This window comes from Myxocyprinus asiaticus, chromosome 41, assembly GCF_019703515.2.
Source record: "Myxocyprinus asiaticus isolate MX2 ecotype Aquarium Trade chromosome 41, UBuf_Myxa_2, whole genome shotgun sequence".
In the NCBI taxonomy this organism is placed as follows: Eukaryota; Metazoa; Chordata; class Actinopteri; order Cypriniformes; family Catostomidae; genus Myxocyprinus; species Myxocyprinus asiaticus.
Genome location: NC_059384.1, coordinates 27,307,821 through 27,332,475, shown reverse-complemented (window position 1 = coordinate 27,332,475; position 24,655 = coordinate 27,307,821). Strand labels below are relative to the sequence as shown.

Sequence of the window (24,655 nt, the reverse complement as noted above, 5' to 3'; positions counted from 1 at the left end):
TGAAGGAAATTACATGCCATCCAATTTTTTATATCTGCTATACATGCTTGTAGAACATTTAAATTAGAAAGATAATTGGGATTCAGTGACAAATACAATTGCAGGTCATTTGCATAGCAATGAAAATGAATGTTGTATTTTCGATTCACAGAACCAAGATGTAACATACTATAGTGAAAACAAAATTGGCCCTAACAGGGATCCTTGCAGAACACCTAAATTCATTTTTGAAGAGGAGGACATCTCACCTCAAACAGACACTACAAATTTCCTATTCATCAAGTAGTACACAAACCAGTCTAAAGCCACCCCAGATATTCCCACCCACCTCTTTAATTTATCAATTTATCAATTTATCAATTTAAACTGAATGATCAGCTGTATCAAATGCTGCAGTTAAATCAAGGAACACTAACATGGAGCATTCTCCAGCATCGTCTGCCAACAATAAGTCAATTTTCACCCTACGAAGGTCAGTTTCTGTAATGTGATTTTCACTGAAATATTTTTAAAAATATTGTTATCCTTCACTACCTCCAACAGTTGATGAATGTTTTTTTATTTATTTATTTATTTATTTATTTTATATTGGTCTATATTTACTTGTAACCGAAAGGTCTTATGAAGGCTTCTTCAGAAGCGGTTGAACAATCGCAGTCTTTAACTCCTCTGGAACACATCCTTACACAAGCAAGCTATTTACTATAGACAACAAAGAAGGGCCTAAAGTCCCAATCATTTCCTTGAAAAGTCTTAAAGGAACAACATCTGTATGGCAATTTGATGGTTTCAACTGATGTACAATTTTATAAAGATCCTGCTATATAGGAGAAAAGGAATCCAACAAACTCTCCCTACAACTCGAGTTTTCCCACGCATGGTAATGGAGGAATAACTGATGCCCTGATGTTAGTGACCTTATTAACAAAAAAAGATAAAAAGTTGTTACAATCTATTGGACAACAAGCAGCATTAGACACAGGGTTGATTAAATTATTAATTATATTAAATAGAAAACCTAGTGTTATGGCAGTTAGTAGATATCTTATTGTACAGCACCAAGAGATCCTTCATGTCCTCAAAGTGAACATGAAGTTTAGTTGATTTTCAGCCATGTTCTGCCTTCTGAAATTTTCTCCTATTAATGTGAATATCTTCATTAATCCAAGGGGATTTATTTACTTCTGACCTAGTTCTTGTTTTGACAGGGGCATGCGAGTCTAATATTGACACACAAATTATTGAAATCTTTTAACTGATCAGTTGTGCTGGCATCATTAGCCCATTTATCAGTTATCAGAACGTTGGCTTGATACCATTAAGGCATCCATCTGAAGCCATCTTAACCATCTGCAGTTATTTTTTTGGCTTTTATTTGGTTCATATATGTCACTTGCCTCATAAGAATGAAAAAAAAAAAAATATTTTGATTATTATTTATTGTGTCACATTTAAACATGCATCATGTTGCAATTTCAGTGTTATTAATTAATTAATTCCTATCATATAATACATTTATAAAAAAATAAAAAATAAAAAAAAGAATACCCTGCTAGTACTGTAGCTCAATATATAGGAAGAGAGAGAGAGAGAGAGAGAGAGAGAGAGAGAGAGAGAGAGAGAGAGAGAGAGAGAGATCATATACCATAGAAATTCATTTAATATCTCACTCTTTCATCACTTCTCTACATGAATCCCGAAGCTGTGACCATCTTTTCCTTAAGGTACGTTTTTCTACACAAATGTGCTCTCTTGTGAATGGTACTGTACCAGAACAAGAATGACAGAGGTAGGCAGGGAATTGCATCACGCCAAGGCTTCCCTCAAGTGGCTTTTTCTGTGCCCGTCACATTAGCACAGTTTTAATCTGCTGATGAACACTTCAGTATAATGAGAGCTGTTACGCTAACAGGTGGAGAGTTGATAGGAGATAACTGATTTATACAGTGACCACAGAGAGTCTAAATGACTCAAAGCGAGAGGAGAAAACCTGCTCTGACAGCTGTGGCCACCTGTGACTGTCCTCCGCAGAGGTGGGTAGAGTAGCCAAAAACATTACTCAAGTACAATTACTTAAAAAAATAAAAAATACTCAGGTAGAAGTAAAAGTACTCATGTTAATAATTACTCGAGTAAGAGTAAGAAAAAGATCCAATTGAAAGAATACTCAAGTAGCGAGTAACTAGTTACTCCCAAATATAACATAATAGATGTTTACTCCCCAATATTCCACTGCATAATACACATTTAACATGCATTACATAATAGTAATAATAGTAATAATAATAATAATAATAATAATAATAATAATAATTATTATTATTATTATATTGGAAATTATGTCATCATTCACCATCATGTTGTTCCAAACCATATGACTTTCTTCCAGGCACCAATATCAAGGAGATGTTAGACAGAATGTCAGCCTTAGTCCCCATTTACTTTCAGTGTGTGTGGGTGTTTTTTTTTTCCTCCATATTTTAAAAGGGAATGGTGACTGAGAATGTCAGTCTCTAACATTCTGTCTAACATCTTTCGGGTTCCACAAAATACAGAAAGTCACACGGGTTTGGAACAACATGAAGGTGGGAAAATTATGACAGTATTGCTTTATTGCTAAACTATCACTTTAAGCCAAGGACACTTTTCAGATTTAGATGAATCTGTCAATTAGAAGTAAAGTTTGGAAAACATTCTATTAATTATTATGGTGAAAAAAACATGAACAATATTCCACAGGCCCAATTATATATAATGCTGAATAAAAAGAAGCAAGATCATGCTTTATTAATGCATACTGTTACTACTTCTCAGCTTTTTAATGTCCTGCATGGATTCTTAGTTCAGGGTAGTTACAGTATTTTGTCGAAATAATTTAGATCATTAGTTCTATACACTAAGGGTAAACTGCACTTTATCTTTTGTGTTTGGAAGCATGTTAGGCTTATTTAAGTTCAAAGCTTGTTCTCTGTTGTCCATTAGAAAAATCTGTCACATCTGTCAAACAAAGAAATGCTGTGCACGTGCAGAAATGCTGTCTGCACATGATGGGCAGAGCAAAAGGCATTTAGACTTAATGCATTTACTTATTTACATGTCATGGATACAGACACAGATGTATTGCAGCACTGATATAAAAATGTATAATTATAAACTGAGGTCCTAAGAGCCCGTAAATACAGAATCACCCTGAAAATGACCATCACCATGATACAGACAAGCTCACGTTATCACAAAATCGTCAGAACTTACCGCAACATGCTTTCTTAAGTTGGAGCTATAATTTTAATCTTGAAATATCCACTTTGTGTAAAATGTAGGCATTGCGTGGTGAAAGACAATGTTTGTTTTGAGCACTTGCTGTAGGAGTGATGAGCTCAACTCGAGTGACAGAGCATCGCTGTAAGTTCCGCTGTCGTAAAAGTCCCATTCAAAAACTCTCAATAAACTGCGCATTTAATACCACTCACTGAATTAAAACCAGTAATGTAATGACAGGAACGTCACCATTGTAACGAATTAAAAGTACATTTTTTTAGTAAGACTAAAAAGTACCCACAATAAAACATACTCATAAAAGTAATTTTTTTCCAAAAAGATACTCAAGTAAATATAGCACGTTACTACCCACCTCTGGTCCTCCATGATATCAATGTGCCATACACGTCTCAGGGACTCAACCTCTAGTGTAGTACACACACAAACATTGTATTTATTTTTTTTCCGTTTCTCTAGGCAGAGTGTTAGCCTCAGTCACCATTCACTTTCATTCGGCCTATCTACATTGGACAGTACTCAAAAGAGTTTTGCCTATTTGGAGTATCAATCAATCAATCAATCAATCAATCAGTACTTTATTGCCAAACAACATAGTTGTCTGGGATTTTTCCCAGTGAGCTCACAACAATAATAACATACAATAAAAAAAATAAAAAAACAGATCACATATCATCATAAGTGCAATAGCAAATCAACATCACGCACCACTGGGTACAACATAAGAAAACAGCCCATCATTGTATGGTATAAGGTACAGATGTGTGAGTCCTGGAAGAATTAAGAACATGAACAATCCTACAGTAAGTACTATTTAGGAAGCGTGTAGACTTAGCTTTAATTGCCCTGAGGCATCTACCTGAAGGTAGAAGAGTTAACAGGCACTTAGCAGGATATGTGGGATCTTTCAAGATTTTCATTCCTTTATTTGCATATGTGACATAAATATCAGAAATGGCAGGAAGATCATGACCAATAATTTTTGAGGCAGATCATACTATGCCACTGATCTGCCTTCTCTGCTGAGCTGTGGAGTTGCCAAACCACACTGTGATAAAGTTAATACACTTTGTATCACTGCTCTATAAAAATTGGACATATCATCTTTTGATACACCAAACTTTTTTAGCTGTCTTAAAAAGAAAAGTCTTTGATGGACTTTTTTTATAATGTCTATTAGGTTATCATCCCATTTCAGAGATGCAGAGATAGTAATTCCCAGGAACTTGAAGCTTTGTATATTTTCAATATCCTGGCCATTGATGGTTAATGGCAGAACAACAATTTGTCTGGAAATCAAATACCATTTCCATTGTTTTAAGGCATTCAGCTTGAGATTATGGGTATAACACCATTCAATCAGTGTAGACAGCTCCCTCCTGTAGTCTGATTCATTATTATCTGTTATAAGGCCGATCTATGTTGTGTCATCTAAAAACTTGAAAATTTTAACAGAATCACAGTGTGAGATACAGTCATTAGTGTACATAGAATATAGTAAACGTGACAGGACTTGGGGAGCACCCATACTTATAGACACTGAACTCGAGAACTTGTTATTAATTTTCACTACTTGTGATCTGTTTTGTCTAGAATATTTGTCAGAATAAAAACAGACGAAAACGTGAGCAAAAATCCCTTAGACTTCCATTGTAAAAGTCCCCACACATATCTAGGGATCAGGATGTCATGACTTGGAATTGGTCTCTTTTGACTTGTGCCAGTAAGCAACCATCTAGCAACTATTTAGCAATGCCCTAGTAACAGTGTTGGGTGTAATCCAATTACAAATTAATTAGTTTCAGTAATTAATTACATTTTAGTAAAAAAAAAAGTAGTGTAATGCATAACCTTTTAAATTCTTGTAATCATATTACAGGTACTAACTTTCAATTAATTTAATTAATTTTAAGTACATTACAGGGTTATACCTATTTCTAATATATTATTTATGTGAAATACATGAATTATGGCCCCGAAACGAGTCATTGTGAATGAGAAATGTGAGGTGCTGAGTGTATGACTTGTGTGTAACAATGAAGAAGAAAGAAAAAGAGACATTATTTTGAATTTGTTGAGCGAAAATGTGTTTTAGAAAGTAACTTAAAAGTGAAGTAATTAGTAATGTGATTACTTTTTTCAAAGAAGTAATTAGTAAAGTAATCTGATTAAAATGTTAGATAAATAATAAGTAATTTGTAGTGGATTACTATTTTTAAGTAAATTACCCAACCCAGTAGCCACCCAAAACACCTTGGCATTACAGAAATATAAACAAATATCATTCAAATGTATTTTTTTATTTTTTTTACTTTTTTTTATTTATTCATTGTTGTTGAGAATCCAAAGACATTTTGACCAAATACAAGATTAAGATTTTCCACTTTTTGTATTTTTGTTGTTTTAATGACTGAGGCTATTTTTCTTCATGATTTTCTGTGTTTATATTGGAAGACCATTTTCATTTAGCTCGGGTCAAATGTGACTGCATTAGTGTTGCCAACACAGCCGGCCAGCCACAATATGATGTAAAAATATCACTCTACTTTGGAGGATATATTCAGAAAAACATGGTGGTGAGTTCATGGCTTCAAAGAGCCCCATCATAATAGTGACCCTTTTGATTTCCCTTAACAGTAAGTCCGTGGGTATTCATGACAAGCCCTTGGCTTGCAAAGAACTCCTTCATTTCTGGGAAAAGTTGAACTGATTGTTGACGCCTGTGTTACTAAATGCATGGGAGGTTGTGATTAATACCACATGCTGGTCTATTTACTGTATTTTATTTAAACTGTCTTTTTCTGGATTACCAAATTACAGAAAGTTGAATTATACTTTTTCAATGACCGAGGATACTCTAAACCTGCATGTTGCCACAAGCTTGCTTGGTGAAGCCCAGATTTCAAATTACCTTGTTTAGATGATCTTTACATACACAAAGTCAATGCACCAGCCCTCCTCAAAAGTCTTTTGTTCACTATGATTAACAGCTTAGTCAGTGAGACTGATATCTTGGCCTGTATGGCTTTGCTAATGATCTCTGAACTGGAATCTCCTTGAAGACCTGGAAAAATAGGATTCAAATGATATGACCTTTCACCTAGTGCTCAATGATTTGGGATTTAAGTGGCATTTTTGCCATGTTGGATCTTTTTCTACCATCCTGATAAGACCATCACAACTGGTTACCAGTGTGTGTTGTATTTTGGATGCAGGTTCCCAGCAGGAGATGCTGATGAGCTGGTTGGTCTCCAACTAGCTCAGCCAGGAAGGCTATTCTGGCCAGTAAACTTCACCAGAAAGACTGTGCATGTCAACCAGCTACACCAACTGCATTTTGCTTCGAATATCTTACACTACTTTGTGGTTAAGGGTGGTTTTGACTTTTGACCCTTTATTTTGGCCCCATTTGAGTTTCCAACACTCAACTCAATGCAGTACTTTGCACCTGATCAAATGCTCTTATTGGCAGGGCTGCTGTTCAAAATGAATGACATTTATTTAAATGCATTTCAATTTCATTATTTTTTTACCAAGTTTATATGCACCACTGTGTGCGAACACACATATAGAGAGGAAAGAAGAAAAGCAGGGGCGATGAAGCCTACATACATGATCTTTCTCTGATGAGTGACACTTCAAAGTCAGCTCCACTTCTTTGAGCATCCTGAAAAACTATTGCCCTCTGTGATTCTGGATGGAACATTGAGGAGCCTTTTTGTTCAAGTTTATTTGTTTGAGCCCCTGTCTAAGGGACCAAAGCTGCTGTCTGTGCCAATCAGTCCAGTCCCACAATGCCTTGATTCTGGGCCCAGCAAACAGACATGAGGGGTCTATTTGTTAAAGCAGGGGAGACCCTACAAGAGGTTGTTTTGATCGCAGCATGACAGCAAACAACAGTAGTCCACCACTGTGCCATCAGCACCCTGCAAGGACAGTTTCTGTTTCGTAGTGCAGATTAAACAGAAGAAGCATTTACGAACACAAACAGCTCCTTTATGAGACCCAAGAGTCTGGGAAAGATTGTGCATGATAGCCTTGATGTTTATCCCCAAATGACCTGAATCAAATGTCCTCGGGTTGTAAGCATGATGTTGAGGTTTGGAAATCTTCAACAATTAAACAAAAGCATGATGTGTTTGGTTAGAAGAGCTTTTTTGATGAGCTGTTACGGGCAAAGCAAGAGAACCTTTGTTTTTGCTTTAACAAAGAAGTTTAAAGTCAAACCATGGTCTGTTTAGCTTGTGTTATGACATTTATTATTGGACGAATATTGTCATAAATGGGTGAAACTTGAAAAGAAAATAGAATCACAGAGAAACAATAGGTTTGCAAGTGTTTCTTGTTGTTGTTGCTGTTGTTTCAGTGGGCAATATTTTTGGGGCCACATAAATACTTTCAAGAAGACAATTAAATCCTAAACATACTTAACGTAAGTAGGTGAACGCACTTCTAGCTACATAAACTTGATTTTGTGCATTGTTACACATTCTCAACATTTTGGGCCGCTATAGCAGATATAAGTGTGAATACAAAACATATTCTACTCAAGTGAAATCACAAGCTTCAGTGGGCGGACAGGGGATATAATCTCACAATCACAGCAGAATTGTTAATAGTGGCACGGCAGCTTCTTCTATAGTTGTCCTTTACACCTTTAAGCATAGCCAAGTGGAATGCCATGGAATTCTCATTTTGTGGTGAGCTCAGCACTTGTGTCAAAAGGTCACAAGGAATGGACTGGTTTTAATACGAGAACATGACTGTATTCAGCAACAAAGCCAATTTAACCATGTTCTGTATGAGCTAAAGTGACCTAACTTAGACCTACTACTACTTTTAAATCTGTGTATTCTTTATTTTTCTTTTTGTTTGGGTTTAATTATGGCCATTACTTGACTAAGTTGAAATGTCTTCTTCAGTACTATTATTCTAATGTTTTTCTTTTCAGATTAATGGGTTTATTTCAGCAGTGATGTGTTTGCCTTTGGCAGCATCATGCGGTTTCTGTTGACCGTGACTGTGCATGTTTCTATGACTGTGTTTTGGTGCACACTCATGTATATATGTCTTCTCGCCTCCGCTACTTTGAAATCCATTTTCACACTGTTGTGAATGCCAATGACAAAAGTTTTGCCAAGGACAGATCTTGTATTTCTTTAATTTCTCTGCAAAATGGTCTTATAGCAGAGGAAAAGTGTGTCTTTGATAAGCTGATGCAACTGCTTGGTAACTCTTCCATTTGTCAAGTTGGCGGTTGCTCTGAGATCGAAGCTCTGGGGTCTGGAACCTCTACAGGGACAGACTTCTTGTAGCATCAAGACTTCTTGCAGGGTAACCTTGAGAATGCCAGAGCCAATGTTGGTATGCATTTTCGTGCTGTTTCTTCTAACGTATTGATGAAATCAAATGAAACTTCTCATGTTTTTTTATGAGGCTTTCACTGGCATTTGTAGCCAATGTTCACACTAGTTTTCTATCTTATGTTTTGTTTCTAACCCATTCAAAGCTGTAAATGTGCTTCAAATATCTAATCTCAACTGAGAACGCTGCTCTTCCTCAAGTTTTGTAAGCAGAGATGTGTAAATATTGGACTCTCAGCCCTAAATCAACCAAATGTTTTGTCTCGGTTGTCTAGTGTGCTTGTTTAATGATTTAACAATGAAAGTTTAGCACAGCAGAGTGTTAATCACAGAACTGTTAATATATCTGCTGGACAGATTAGTCAGAGTTTAGGCTCTGCCTGAAAATTCATTCTGTTTAGTAACTGTTCGGCCCTGTGTTTGTGCATTCACAGTACAGGTTAAGTGGCCTAATGACAAGTTTGTAGTTTCTCTACAAAGCTTCTGACAAATCTTCACTAAAGTACTTTGCTAATAACTACACTGACATTTTGTTTACACTTTTATCCAAAATAACTTACACTTATTACATTTACTATTTTCTTGGAGTAACACAATGTTGGGGATGTTGAAAAAAATTATGTTTCTTAAATCGACCATTGCAGAGTTTGAACCAACAAACTTTCAGTTACCAGCCCAGGTCTTTAAAGGGATAGTTCACCGAAAAATGATCATTCTGTGATTATTTACCTACCCTTATAGTGTTACAAACCCATATGACTTTGTTTCTTCCATGGAACACAAACAGAGATTTTAGGCAGAATGTTAGCCTCAGTCACCATTCACTTTCAATTAATGAAAACAAAAAAGATCCAATGGAAGTGAATGGTGACTGATCTTCTTTTGAGTTCCATCAAGGAACATGAACTTTGTCGTCAAAGTTGATTTGTCATGAAATTATTACCTAAAATAAATAAATAAAAATCCAACACATGCAACATGCATTTCAAACAAAATGCATGTGATGGTAAAGAAAGAAATTAAGTTACACTTCAATTATAATGTTCTATTTGCTTGGTTTTTATAAGCAGTTTTATCTACTGTGTATTTACATTTCTATTCTTGTCATCTTGAACAAATTGTGTTTGTGACTATTACTTAAGCAGCTAATGATTTTCGTAGTGAAACTTGAGTTTCAAAGAAATTAACACACCTAAATTAACTGCCATTATAAAATTTGATACCTTTCTAAAGTTTGCCTTGACAGTGATTCAGTGTTGTTGTTGTTGGGGGTGTTGATTTCTTTTCAGCCTATATTGCTCTCATTGGTTTTTAATAAGCCCAGCTATCTGTATTGGTCATTGGAATAAACAGCCTCAGAATCTGTGAAATTCATGTGCTGTATTGTAAGCCTGACTACTCTGCTTAATCTATTGCTTCTTTCCCATTTTTGTTGTTCCATTTTTCAAGTTAAACTCCAGACATATAGTCTATCTTTAACACATTACCTGTGTTGAAGTGTTTATTAATTGTTATCACAAGATTTCAAACACTGTACTCCTGACCCAACAATGCAAAACATTAAACCCTAATTTATTTATATTAAAGCAAATTTGTTGTCTGGGTCATACTGAAACTACATTTTGAGTTTTATTTTTGCTGGAAGGAGGCCAATGTTATTTGTTTTTCATCTAGCAGCAATTATGTTTGATTGTTCTTAAGCTGCTAAAGTTGCAAAATGATTTTGCTTGACAAGTGCCTTTTCTGTACCTGTGTTTCCACATATAATGCCTACAGTTAGTAAAAAACATTTATTCAAACAAAAATGTAGGCTTATTTTTGCATTTGCATCTAAAGAAATGGGGCTGTTGTTGCACAGTGCATTAATGGTTATGTTGTAGACTGTGGGCACATCTAAATACGTGTGCAGGACTGATTAATGCTCTGACTGGAGTGTCACATGTATGGCCTATAACAATTAAAATAATAGTTCACCTTAAAATAGATATTTTGTCATCATTTACTCACCCTCATGTTGTTCCAACAAGAATTATTTTAAACTCATGCTTTATATTCCAAGTCCTCTGAAGCCGTATAAGATATTTATGAGGAACATAGCAACATTTAAGTCATTATTCATTGTGAATCTTACCCTTCACTGCGGCACGAGAGCAGCTCTGAAATCAAATATGGTTTGAAGAACCAATGATGTTTAGCATCAGTGTTGTCAATGCACTGTTTTTGTAGCCTATACAGCATATTAATCCATATAAAAAACACTAAATATCAGTAAATTACTTACATTTTGGTCTGTTCCTCACACAAATCTATCTGATGGCATCAGAAGACTTGGAATAAGTCATATGAACATATTGATACTATTGTAATGAGTGCTGTCAGTCGATTATTATTTTTAAATTGTGATTAATCACAAAAATTTTCGTAGGTAATTGCGATTAATCGCAGATTTTGAAAGTGCTGAAATTTTACTCTAAATACTGTATTTTTTATTTTTTTCTGTCAAAATCTGCAATTGCTTCCTTCTTAGGAAATCAATCAAAACAATTTGTAGCAATATAATGCTTTATTTACACTTTCTAAACAAAGCCTTCCACATTATAAAGATGGAAATGCAGTAAAATAGCACAAAAGCAAGTATCATTAAATGTTTCACTAAGTCTAAGTGGGACTAATTGAAAGAACTAGTCCCCACATAGGTTGCATATTCATTGCAATGGGCATTAAATCTGTTTCATCTGTTGTCTCTTCTTCTAGCCAGTTCACACAATCCTCATCCCCTGAATACTAACCTCTCACTGGACTACAACCCCCATCATGCATTGCCTCCTGCCATTATCTCTCACACCTGTTCATTATTACTCATTATCTGTGTATTTAAGCCCTGGATTTCTATCATTCTGTGTGAAGTCTTGCCAGTTCTTTCTCGGTTGGCAATTCTAACCGGTTATCCCTGGTTTGGATTTTTGATCTGTGCCTGTTTATTGTGGATTTTGCCTCAGAGTTTCTCCTTTTGGATTTGCCTGCCTCACTGGACTGCTTTCTGGTTTTTGACCTTTTTTGCCTGTTTGATCACTCTCTATTAAACCTGCATATGGATCCTACATCTGCCTCTCAGTCTGATTCATTACAAATCTCTTAAATTCTCATCCTCCATGCAGACTGTGGAGTCTCTACTTTGTTACAGCAATTGTACAATGCCAGCGTCAAGTGGCGCTTTGAACTCCACGTGAAAAACGCCTGGAGACAAAAACGTCTGTTTTGGTGATAGTTAAGACTAGAAGTGCTTCTATGGTAATTAAAATGCACCTTAGGCTGAAAAATACTTGATTTCTGTCACAAGTTCTATCTTGGCTTGTTTTGTAAATCAAATAGTGTTAAGAGCTCCTTTCCCCATCATTTTATCATTGACACTGAATCACTGCTGTGTGTGTTTTGTGGTGTGTGCTTCACTGTAATGATTTGGGGTGGGCACATTGCAAAGGTTCAATGCTTTCAATCAGTGTTTATGCTGGTTTATTCTGTATTAACTGTAAATGTGTTAATCGCGATTAAGACTTAACTTGTTAAACTTTAATTGCATGCGTTAAGCTAAATTATGCAGCTCTTATAATGCTTCTGTGTCCTTTCTGAAGTTTGCCATCATTTAATATCTTGTTTTGTGTTTGTCAGAAGAAAGAAATGCAGGGTTGGAACATCATGGGGATGTGTAATTGATGACTAAATGGGACCCACTTTATATTAGGCGTCTTTAACTACTATGTATTTAACCATTTGATACAATGTACAATTGAAGTCAGATGTCTACATCCACTTAGGTTTAAGGCAGTAACACTCATTTTAAACCACTCCACTGATTTAATATTAGCAAACTATAGTTTTGGCAAGTCGTTTAGGACATCTACTTTGTAAATGACAAGTAATTTTTCTAACAATTGCTTACAGATAGATTTTTCACTTTTAATTGACTATACCACAATTCCAGTGTGTCAGAAGTTTACATACACTATGTAAACTGTACCTTTAAGCAGCTTGGAAAATTCCAGGAAATGATGTCAAGCCTTTAGGCAATTAGCCAATTAGCTTCTGCTAGGAGGTGTACTGAATTGGAGATGTACCTGTGAATGTATTTTAAGGCCTACCTTCAAACTCAGTGCCTCTTTTCTTGACATCATGGGGAAAATCAAAAGAAATAAGCCAAGAAATTGTGGACCTCCACAAGTCTGGTTCATCCTTGGGAGCAATTTCCAAATGCCTTAATGTACCACGTGCATCTGTACAAACAATAGTACACAGGTATAAACACCATGGGACCACACAGCCATCATACCACTCTGGAAGGAGACACATTCTGTCTCCTACAGATGAACGTAATTTGATGCGAAAAGTGCAATCAATCCCAGAACAACAGCAAAGGACCTTGTGAATATGCTGGAGGAAACAAGTAGACAAGTACCTATATCCACAGTAAAACAAGTTGTATATCAACATAACCTGAAAGGCTGCTCAGCAAGGAAGAAGCCACTGCTCCAAAACCACCATAAAAAAGCCAGACTACAGTTTGCAAGTGCACATGGGGACATTTTGGAGAAATGTCCTCTGTTCTAATGAAACAAAAATTGAACTGTTTGGCCATAATCACCATCGTTATGTTTGGAGGAAAAAGGGTGAGGCTTGCAAGCCGAAGAGCACCATCCCAACCGTGAAGCAAAGGGGTGACAGCATCATGTTGTGGGGGTGCAGGAGGTGCATTTCACAAAATAGATGGCATAATGAGTACGAAAAAGTATGTGGATATATTGAAGCAACATCTCAAGACATCAGCCAGGAAGTTAAAGCTCGGTCACAAATGGGTCTTCCAAATGGACAATGCATACCTCCAAAGTTGTGTCAAAATAGCTTAAGGATAACAAAGTCAAGGTATTGGAGTGTCCATCACAAAGCCCTGACCTCAATCTGACAGAAAATTTGTGGACAGAACTGAAAATGCATGTGCGTGCAAGGAGGCCTACAAACCTGACTCAGTTACACCAGTTCTGTCTGGAGGAATGGGACAAAATTCCAGCAACTTATTGTGAGAAGCTTGTGGAAGGCTACTCAAAATATTTGACCCAAGTTAAACAATTCAAAGGCAATGCTACCAAATACTAACAAAGTGTATGTAAACTTCTGACCCACTGGGAATGTGATGAAAGAAATAAAAGCTGAAATAAATAATTATCTCAGACATTTCACATTCTTAAAATAAAGTAGTGATCCTAACTGACCTAAGACAGGGAATGTTTTCTACAATTAAATATCAGGAATTGTGAAAAAAACTGAGTTTAAATGTATTTGGCTAAGGTGTATGTAAACTTTGACTCCAACTGTACTTTTTATGCACATAGATGTTGTTGCATTGCAATTACATTTAAAGTACTTGCATTTAATTAAAATTTTAGTTACACTGTTAACTTTACCCCTAACCCAACCCTTACCCCAAAACTTAACTCTAACCCCTTATCCTAACCCTAACCCTACCCTCACTCCTAAACTTACCCGTACCTCAAACTCAGTAGCAGCAAATCTGGGAATTTTGCAGAACAACATGTAGTTAACACAGTGAATACATAGTCTTTTATGTATTTAATGTTAGTACATAGTAGTTAAGACCACCTAATATAAAGTCTGACCACTAAATGTTCTATTCCTTTAAGCATTTTTTGATTCCATATCCATTCTTGACCCTTGCTTCAAAGAGATGAGTATCTGCACCTGTCTGCTGATTGGTTGTGTTGGGTAGAATACAGATCAGACTTCCTCTATCATTGCAATTGCACTGACAGGAATGCTATCTTTATGACTGGCTCTGCAACTGACTGCTACTCTGCTGTCATGGAGCCGAAATGAAGCAGCACTGAATACACACTCATTATGGAGTTGGTGATGTTTTGTTTACTAAATGTGTTTCAAAATGTCAGTCACTGATTACATAGAAACCACAGTTTTATCAGTGCCAGTTTGTCTTACAGATTAGTGAGGCACAACTCAAAAACAAACAATAACACAGTTGTGATTTGGCTTTTTCATGCAAAGCCTTGACATACTCTTTCTTTCATCTCTCTTTCTCTCTCCCTCCCTCTCTCTCTCTCTCTCTCTCTCTCTCTCTCTCAGGTAACTACCAGCTGTCCCCCACTGTGAACATGCCCCAGGATGACACCGTCATCATTGAAGATGATAGGCCACCTGTTCTCCCTGCCCGCTTGTCTGACCAATCATCATCTAGCTCTCATGATGACATGGGATTTGTGACAGAAATGCCAGAATCCTGGCCCAAAGATGTCCAGATACCGGACGAAAGGTGAGATTGTGTCACCGACATCTGAATTATCGTGAAAATAAAGGCTTTTTTTATGGAATACACAGCATTTATTTGATATATTTAAGTGCATTTTCTTACATAAAGTATTCTCAGATCTGGACAGGATTGGTCATAATGATTACAGAATAATTTCCCTATGAAGACATGTACTGTATAGCATTGATCTAAAATCAGACATTCTGACACTAGTGGTCAACCGATATATTTTTTGTTTTGTTTTTTTTTGTTTAAAGGCTGGTGCTAATATCTAAAAAAGAAGGTTGACCAATGGTCAATGCAATATATATTTGAGAATATAAATGCAATTTAACGACAGCAAACATAACACAAATTGTTCAAATGTGAATTAAAAAAATGTATTACATGGCTTTCTGGAATACTCAATTCTGATTGGTCAATCGTGCCAACCAGTGGTCTGATGTTTCCATATAACAACCACACGACCGGGGATAAATTGGTATCAGACCGGTCATCCGGGTATTGTGAGTCATCTTTCATACTTCTCATATTACTCTGCAATCTGTGCAAGACAATAAAACAATTTAAATTCAAAGCCATTTATTTATTTAATTTGTAAGCAGTTTTGTAATAAGCTGGATAATGAGCAGTCAGATGGTCATTTTTAATATTTACACACCAACAGAAAGCAAACCGGAGGTGGAATTCAGCAATTTCTTGAGACTCTGCAGTCTCTTTCTTCTCATCTAATAACATTATTTTAGTGCAAATTAACATTTCATGTCCATTTATTTATTTATTTGGTAGGTAGCCTAGCCGTGTAATAAGCGGGACAATGTACTGTCAGTCAGTCTTAATCGCAAAATAAACCCCACATGAGTAATTACCTTCAAGACATGATCACCCTGTGGGGGTTTATTTGGCAATAATGACTTGCTGACTATACATTATACCTTACATATTTTATATATGTTAATATTTAAAATATTTAATATTAATTGACCATTGACAAGGCCTTTGGGTAGATTTTGCAACTGAAATAAGGGGTAACTAATTCTTGTAGCTAAAGATTTGTTTAATCCTTGTCCAAATGGATTAATCGATCAATCAATTAATCTCAATTATATAGAATGTAAGTATTATTAATCATATTGAATCAAGTGACACACAAATCCTGGCTAGTATTAACAGTGGTTGTATTGGCCTTCCAGGTTAGGCTGTGGATTATGCTGGTTGATTTTGCTTTAAAAATTAAAATCATTTATTAAAAAAAAAAAATAAAAAAATAAATAAATAAATAATATATATATATATATATATATATATATATATATATATATATATATATATATATATATATATAAATTATACCTAAAAGGAAACTAAAATATTATAAAAAAAATAACGAAGTGGTCAAAAAATCCTATATAACCACCTCCCGTATTATAAAAAAAAAAAAAAACTTCACCCACGGGGCTCTTTTGCAGTGACTTAAAAAAGATTGGAAAAATATTAATACAAATTAGATCATAAATACAATTGTAAATATGAACATAATAATATTAAAATACTGCTTGTGCCACTTCATTAACATCGAGTACACCCACAGTTTGTGCGCATACACCTACAGATAGCGCAAACACTCCCACCGATGCCCACTGTATGCCAAAATATTTATTTAGACTATATGAGGGGTGTATTATGTATGTCCACCTACAGTATATCACTTACACAAATTTAAACTGCATTTGGACAGCCAGAGAAACCACATCACTACAAACTTTTTACATTGACATTTATGACTTGTTACATGACAGGTAGTCACAAATGATCCCCCTTCTTTTAGTGCCGACCCTTATTTCACCATAGACCCGGGTTTAAATGGCTCCTGTGTAACCGCACCCAATACATCAACTCAGTGAAACTGTAAAAAATCAAAAGCAAAACCAAGTGTTTTAATAATTGTGAATCCTTCAAACTCACATAGCAAGTGCTGAGTCATATTTGTATGCATTATTAAAATGTTGTAGTATTCACCATTTAATGATTCATGGAGTGCATTGATTGAGCCAGACTAATGTTTTGTGATATCTATTCTGTCATAAAGCCCAAATCGCAGCCCATTATGTTTGCACACAGCGGTGAAATTTTAGAGCTGATAAATAAATCAGGGTTGTAATGGTGTTTTCCGTAACGTCCCACTGCGATGATGACAGCTGTGGGGAGAACAAGCCGCGCTCTCCAGGTTCCATGTTTTGATTCAAGTTGAATGTTTGGGGCCTAAAAGTGGCGTGGAGCTGTTCCTTTCTAGTGTGTTCGTGTGTGTGTGTGTGTGTGTGTGTGTGCCACTATCAACTTCATTTGTCATTCCTTTGTTCTTTTTTTTGTTCACCCCCCTCCCCCCCACACACACTTTTATGACTTGTTACCTGACAGCTAGTCACAAATGATCCCCCTTCTTTTAGTGCCGACCCTTATTTCACCATAGACCCAGGTTTATCAGTAATCAGTATGATATTTTGCTACATAGATATCATAAGCTATATTAGCATGTAAGATCTAGTCAGCTATTGTAGCTTTTTTTAACTGTCTAACAGAATTTAAGTAATGTTATGAAGTGTGCTGAAGGCCTTTTAATACAAAATTGATAAATTGGTTTCAGAAGTAAAGTGTTACTGAGTGTGACTCTCTTGACTGAAGAGAATGCATGATGTACTGCAGTCCATGCTAGCTTTGCTAGCAGGAAGCATCTAATATCCACTTCTCTTTGTTTACATTTGTTACAAATTTTGCAATTTATTCATAATTATTAAAATATATGGCAACTTCATTATTTCCCTTACAAAAGCTTACCATGTTAAAAACAGTTTCCACCAAAAGAATCGTTGCTAGTTATTGTGAACCCATATTGAAGTAATATGTGTAATACAGTGTAAGCATTTGAAATCTTTTTTATTTTATTCTTATTATTTAGTTATTCATGTATTTATTTTGATGACAACAGCTATTACCAAGTTACCACAGTTTTATTGTAAAAAAGATAATAACTGTAGTAATTATGGTATTGTAGGATACCATGGAATATAGTTGTAAGGAGTTGATGTCTGTTTTTCAGAAGTAAAGGTTACTAAATATTTGGCTTTTCTCCACTTAGGCTATGTTCAGACTGCCACTAAAAATCCAATTTTTTGCATATCCAGATTGTATCCAGATGAGTTTTGATAGTCTGGACAGCAAAAAACCACATGAAATCAGATTTTTCCGAATCTGATTCAAACCACATCGGGAGGTGGTTTCAAATGCAAATGATTTTTTCAGATGCGTCTCAGTCCGGACGTTCTGGCTGCTCAAATCGGATTTCAAATGGTCTTTTGCGTCACTCTTAACGCAACACACACAACGATGACGTCAAAAATCGGTGACTGCAGCACGGAACATCACAATATTTCTGCACTGCGACTGGACAGGATGCTTATATGGAGAGCGAGATGATGCACCTCCATTTTTCGTGCATCTGTTTTGAAAGCATCGTCACGTGATTATAGCTACGTCATTACCAAAGCAACCCATGCAGATAGGTTGGTTATGTCTGAACGCACAAATCTGATTTGATCACTTGCAATTAATAGTGCGGACATTCTGCTTGAAAAGATCTGATTTGATAAAAAATCAGATTTGCCTGAAGTCTGAACATAGCCTTAGTCGCTTTATGTATCATCTGTACAGACAGCACACACTTTACCTGTTGGCCACTGTGGGAATCCCTTTGCTGTTTGAAACGTGTGTGTGTGTGTGTGTGTGTGTTAGCGTGTTAGCGTTAGGCTAAAAGAGGCTCCTAAAGCAAGTGACTTGAGTAATTCATTTCTGTCCACTTTCAATCTCTCCCTCTCAGTCCCACGAGAAAACTTTCTCTCTGCACATTTTCCAACAAACTCTTTCTTTCTTTCTTTCTCTCTCTCTCTCTCTCTCTCTCTCTCTCTCTCTCTCTCTCTCTCTCTCTTTCTCCCTCCCTCTTTCTCTTTCCTAATGAATCAGTTTACTTATGTTGCTATGTTGCGTGTCTTTTGTTCATGTGATGTCATATGTTTGTCATAATGGATTAAGGTCATGGCAATGTTGTCATTCACAAACAACACACACATATATTCAAACACACAAAGACACACAAACTCTTGGCAGAAGTGTGCAGTGTAGCAGCGCCTCAGGCTTGTCTAAATTATTCATGTTTAAGAGGCCTTATAAGCACACTACTCTCTTCCAATGCCTCTCTCTTTTTTTTATACACTCTCACGCAGATTCATGGCTAAATGAATTTAGCAGAAGACACACACGCATATCTTGCTGATTAATCGGTGCCTGTATATTTAAACACATATGTGCATCTGTTTGCTGTAGCACTTACACACCCACAAGAGGGCACTACTAGAAAAAAACCATGTTTAGAAAAAGACCACACACACAGGCTATTTTTGGAATGGAAAACTATCTTTTTTTTTCTTTTTCTTTTTTTCTTCTTTTACTTTCTTCTTTCTTCCAATCCCCAACAACACCCCAATGGTCACATGATTACAGACAATATAATCAAAAAAACAAACAAAAAAATATATATATAACTATCACACACAATATATCCACTAAACCTCTCTCTCCACTGTCCCTCCTCGAGAGCCCTCCAAAAAAGCCAGATATTTGAAATGGGGGCGCTCCAGCCGACTTCCAACCTCTTAAAACTATCTGTCTGGTGATCTACTTATGAAGTATACACTGGATACTGCCTACTATTGTTTTAATAGTATGTGAAATAGAACACTTAGTGCAACAGATAAGCATTTTAAACACTACTATGCTACATTTTTTTGTCACTTGACCTAATTAAATTGCATGTCTAGTTTGATGAGTGTGGTATCCAGATGTCATCTAGGAAATAAAAATGGTTGTTTTGTATTTTTAATTCAATTTTGGGTAAAATATCAGGTTGATATTAAATGTTTGTTTAAAGCTTACAGAAATGTTGCATCATGTGTACAGTATGCAGTACATACTGTACACCGCAATTAGCAATAATACAGAAGTAGCCTATGGCTTTATATTTTTCCAATAGCAGCACACAATCACACGTTTCTTTCTATCGTTCATTTATTTTTGTATTTCTTTCGTTATTTCACTTGTTTGTTCATTCGTTTGTTCTTTAGTTTTTTGTTTGCTCCTTTCATTGTTTCATTTGTTTGTTTGTTTGTTTGTTAATTTATAAATTTGTTTGTTCATTTGTTCATCTTTGTTCTTTTGTTTGTATGTTTTTTCTTTTAGTTATTTCGTATGTTCCTTCATTTATTCTTTCATTCGCTCTGTTGTCCTTTTTTTCATTAATTTGTTCATTCTTTTGTTTGTTTTTCCAATAGTTCTTTTGTTTGTTCATCCTTTTGTTTATTTGTTTTTCTTTTAGTTCTTTCTTTTGTTATTTCGTTCATTCTTTGTTTATTCATTTTTTATATATTTTGTTCCTTTGTTCGCTGGTTCTTTATTTTTGTTTGTTCTTTTTTTGTCTGTTTGTTTTTCTTGTAGTTCTTTCATTTGTTCTTTCATTTGTTGTTTCTTTTGTTTGTCCGTCTGTTCCATTTGTTTTGTTTATTTTTTTTTTACTTGTGTCCATTCGTTAGTTAATTTGTTATTCCTTTATTCTTTCTTTTTGTTCATTCATTCTTTTTTATTTCTTTCGGTCAATCTTTCTTTCTTTTTTTTTGTTCTTTCTTTCTTTCTTTCATGAAGGATGGCCTCTTTCATCAGTTTTGTGGGTGCACACACAGGAGCGTATCTCACATTAACATATTTGTAGGGCTACACACAAGACCAATGGTTCTTTAGCAGAACCAAACCACAATCTGCACAAGACTCATTAATAAAGTGACCTAGTTTACAGCTGCAATAATTTTTAGGTGTGTGTGCGAGTGTGTATGTGGCACCTAAGTGTAATAATGACCATTAAATAAAGTATTATGTGTGCTGTTGTATTAAAGCAATAAGCAATGAGAGACCATCCATTACAGTAATTTTGCTGCAATTAAATGTTGGGGGAATCCTATCAAAAATATCGAGAAAACATATCATATTTGACCTCAACATTAAAAAAAATTATAATTAAAATGTATATTTGTATCTGAAAAAGAGTTAAAACTATTCTTAGGACCACAAACAACAGCAATATGATAAAATATTCTGTTTAATAAATCTAACTGTAAGCTGTTTAAAGTAAATATAGTAACTTGCCGCAATAATATAAAATTAAATTATGCATTATATTATTACAGATGCGCATATATTGGCTATTTTACAACACCTTTATATGCAGCTCATCAAATTAGAATTTAGAGTCAAAAGTCTTGCAAATAATTAAAACTTATAGCCAGACATGCTTTCACTTACACAGATTTAATAATATTTGCAACGTAATCATCCTCTATCATTTCAGAAATCTAATGTGTAACTCAACAGTTGACCTGATCCTGACACTCTCTGCTTGACTCTGACCCCATACTCACTGTCTACTTGACAATCTTCTCTTGCATCAAATCAGATGGCAAATCTTGTTGCTAGAGTGCTTTCAGTCATCTTTGACTCCAGCAGTCTGTCTAAAGGCAGTTGAATGTTGTTATTAGCCGAGCATCCTGTCTGTCTGCTAGTAGAGTTAATTGGAGATCCTCTAATGACTTAATTTTGATAGAGTGAAGTGGAGTGCTAGTGCTCTGTGTACGGTGTGTGGACTGGTCAGTTTGTTGACAATTGACAATTGTCCCAGGAACCGATTTCCTTTGCGGTTTCTTCTCACAAAATAAAATATTGGTAACACTTTACAATAAGGTTCCATTTGTTAACATTAGTTAAAGCTGAAGTATGTAATTTCTGCACCACTAGCAACACCAAACAGAATTGCAAAAATAAACATGGTTTTCAAAACAGCTTTCTGAATATGCCCCCCTTCTGCCATTGATCGAACAAGCAGATAGTCCCACCCCCAACTCACGCCATTGGTCGAGTCAATGTTATTGTCTCTCTTGAGATGGGTCCATTGCACAATCATGCCACGGTCCAAATCACAAACCACTGAGATCACATTTTTTCCCCATTCTGATGGTTGATGTGAACATTAACTGAAGCTCCTGACCCATATCTGCGTGTTTTTTTGCACTGCACTGCTGGCACACGATTGGCTGATTAGATAATCACATGGATGATTGTTGGTGCCAGATGGGCTGGTTTGAGTATTTCTGTAACTGCTGATCTCCTGGGATTTTCACACACAACAGTCTCTAGAATTTACTCCGAATGGTGCCAAAAACAAAACAAAAAAACATCTAGTGTGCGGCAATTCTGCGGACGGAAATGCCTTGTTGATGAGAGAGGTCAACAGAGAATGGCCAGACTGGTTCAAACTGACAAAGTCCAATATTTTGATTAGTGGCGAACAATGTGTGTGTTTTTTTTTTTTTTCAATAGCTGATTTTCAAAATATTACTTTTGTAGGAGTAATGCACATGCTCAATTTTTATTTATTTATTTATTTTTTTATTATACTTTGTTAACACAGTACCTCTTGGAAGTAAATGAAATTCATAATTCTTATTTGAGTTATATTGTGTTGGTATGTTGCTGTGTGCTTGACTGTTTTAATTACAATTTCTCCTCTCCCCAAATGCTAATGGATCCCTGTTGTATATGAATATTAAGATTGCACAGTGGTGTTCTGTTGTTCCAATATGTTCAACATATTGCAACTTCCTGATCTTATTGTGTGTGTGTTTATACACCTCACTGATGTTTTTCACATTCGACCCTCTAGAGTTTTCATCATACTGGGGTTTAAATTCGTCTCAGCAGGATTTACACTTGCAACATCTCTCCTCACCATACACACACATACAGTATGCAACTACTGAACTTCATCTACTTTTTTCCCCCAAGATGAAAACACACCAACAAAAAGACAACAAAAAAGATAAGACAAATACTCAATAGTTGTGCATGTGTTTGTCTTTATTATGGTTTCAGATAATTGCAGATCAGCAGAGACAATGTGTGTTTACGTTGTGAATGTGAGCCAGTGAGTTATAGTCTTTAATATACTAGGAGAGGAAAATAAATAAATACAATATTATAATTGCAGCAGGGTTTAAAAGTGAGTAAGTCTAAAAAGAATACTTTGACCTTATCTACAATATATAGTAGCTCTCTCTCTCCTTCTATTTGCCTACATTCATTCAGTCGATATCTGCTAGGCAGCACACATTCAATCAAGCATCATAACATTGAGATCGATACCAAGAACACACAAGTCTACCCCCTCTAATAAAACACATCCAACACGTCTACATGTCACACACACAACAAGCACTTTGTCGGCCCAACACTTCAGATCACAGCAGCACTTCAGTAGACTAACCGAGCCGAGACCAGATCAGTATCGAACGTGTACAACTCATGCAAGCCACGTTATTATTGCAGTCTCTTTCATTTTGTAGTGGAATTATTTTGCAGTCCCGATACTGTGAAATTCTCTTTAGTGCAGCTTGCATTAAGTTGTTTGGCTCTTTTAAACCTTGTTTTGATCCTATGCTGTTTTCAAAGTTCAGACATGTTTTTACGATTTACTGTACATCAGGAGCTCCTATCGGGTTGCAGAGAATTACAAACAGCAAGAAACAGATTTCAAGAAAAATGATTCGGGACTTAAAACACTGAAAATGTTTGGTGAGTTGGAGGAAAAGGAAAGAGGGACAAAAGAAGAGTTTTTTGAACAAAAATAATGTGAGATTTTAAGAGGGAGGCTCACAGGAACGAGGTAGCGACTGCATTTTGACGTTTAAATCCCTGGGAAAGGACGATGAGATGCGGTTTGAACGTCTGCCTCCTCTTCTGTTTGTTTAGGATTAAGGAATATGTGCTGAGAGAACTGTCCCTGATGCCTTTTAAACTTATGCTTTATACACTGTAAAGTTACACGAACATTGGATGCAATACAACTTCCAAAACAGAGTTGTGAGAACATTTGCTTTAATATCTTAGTTTTGCTAGAATATCCTGGCTTTAAGGTCATAAGGATTCAATTTTCTTCATATTATTGTTGACTTGTAGGATTAAATTTGCATTCATATTTATTTAGCAGGAATGTTTATCAAAAGAGTCTCCAAAATAAGGAAAAACACAGGCAGTTGTTCAAGAGACAATATTTGCAATGCCACAATACTAAATTTCAGTAGTAAACCAAATAAGTCTAGTTGGTCAACATTGCAAAATGAGCCGAAGTCTTAGAAGCACCACAAAATGATGTGGTTGCTTCAGCAATTGCGTTTTTATCAAATTTTTGCGTTTATGACACTGTAGTTTAGGTTTCAGGTGTAGGGTAGGGAGATCGGCTTTCCTGATTTAAAACTCAATAGAGCATTAACCGTCAAAAACTCGCCATTACTAAAAAAAAAAAGAAGAAGATTTTTGCTGATTGTTCAAGTTACCTAATTAAACTAAACTTGGTTTGATTTTTACAGAGATATTGTTAAAGTACATTAATATATTGACCAAACACAACACCCAAGGCCAGTACTGCACACTGATGAAAATATTTCTCTCCACATTGTAGAATCAGTCAATACATCCATGCATTTCCAAAGGTTGCATTTTGCACTGAAAATCAGAACAGAACATATTCTAA

General features: G+C 35.7%; 1 protein-coding gene across 3 annotated transcripts in view; it reads left to right on the top strand.

The window, feature by feature from the left end:
* Window positions 1–24,655, top strand: part of LOC127431962 (partitioning defective 3 homolog) — a 687,732-nt gene that overhangs the window by 403,070 nt on the left and 260,007 nt on the right. For all 3 annotated transcript variants that reach the window (XM_051682650.1, XM_051682649.1, XM_051682648.1), the window contains one exon: window positions 14,790–14,976. In XM_051682650.1, the coding sequence (XP_051538610.1) occupies window positions 14,790–14,976 (187 nt within the window). The remainder of the gene's footprint in view (window positions 1–14,789; window positions 14,977–24,655) is intronic.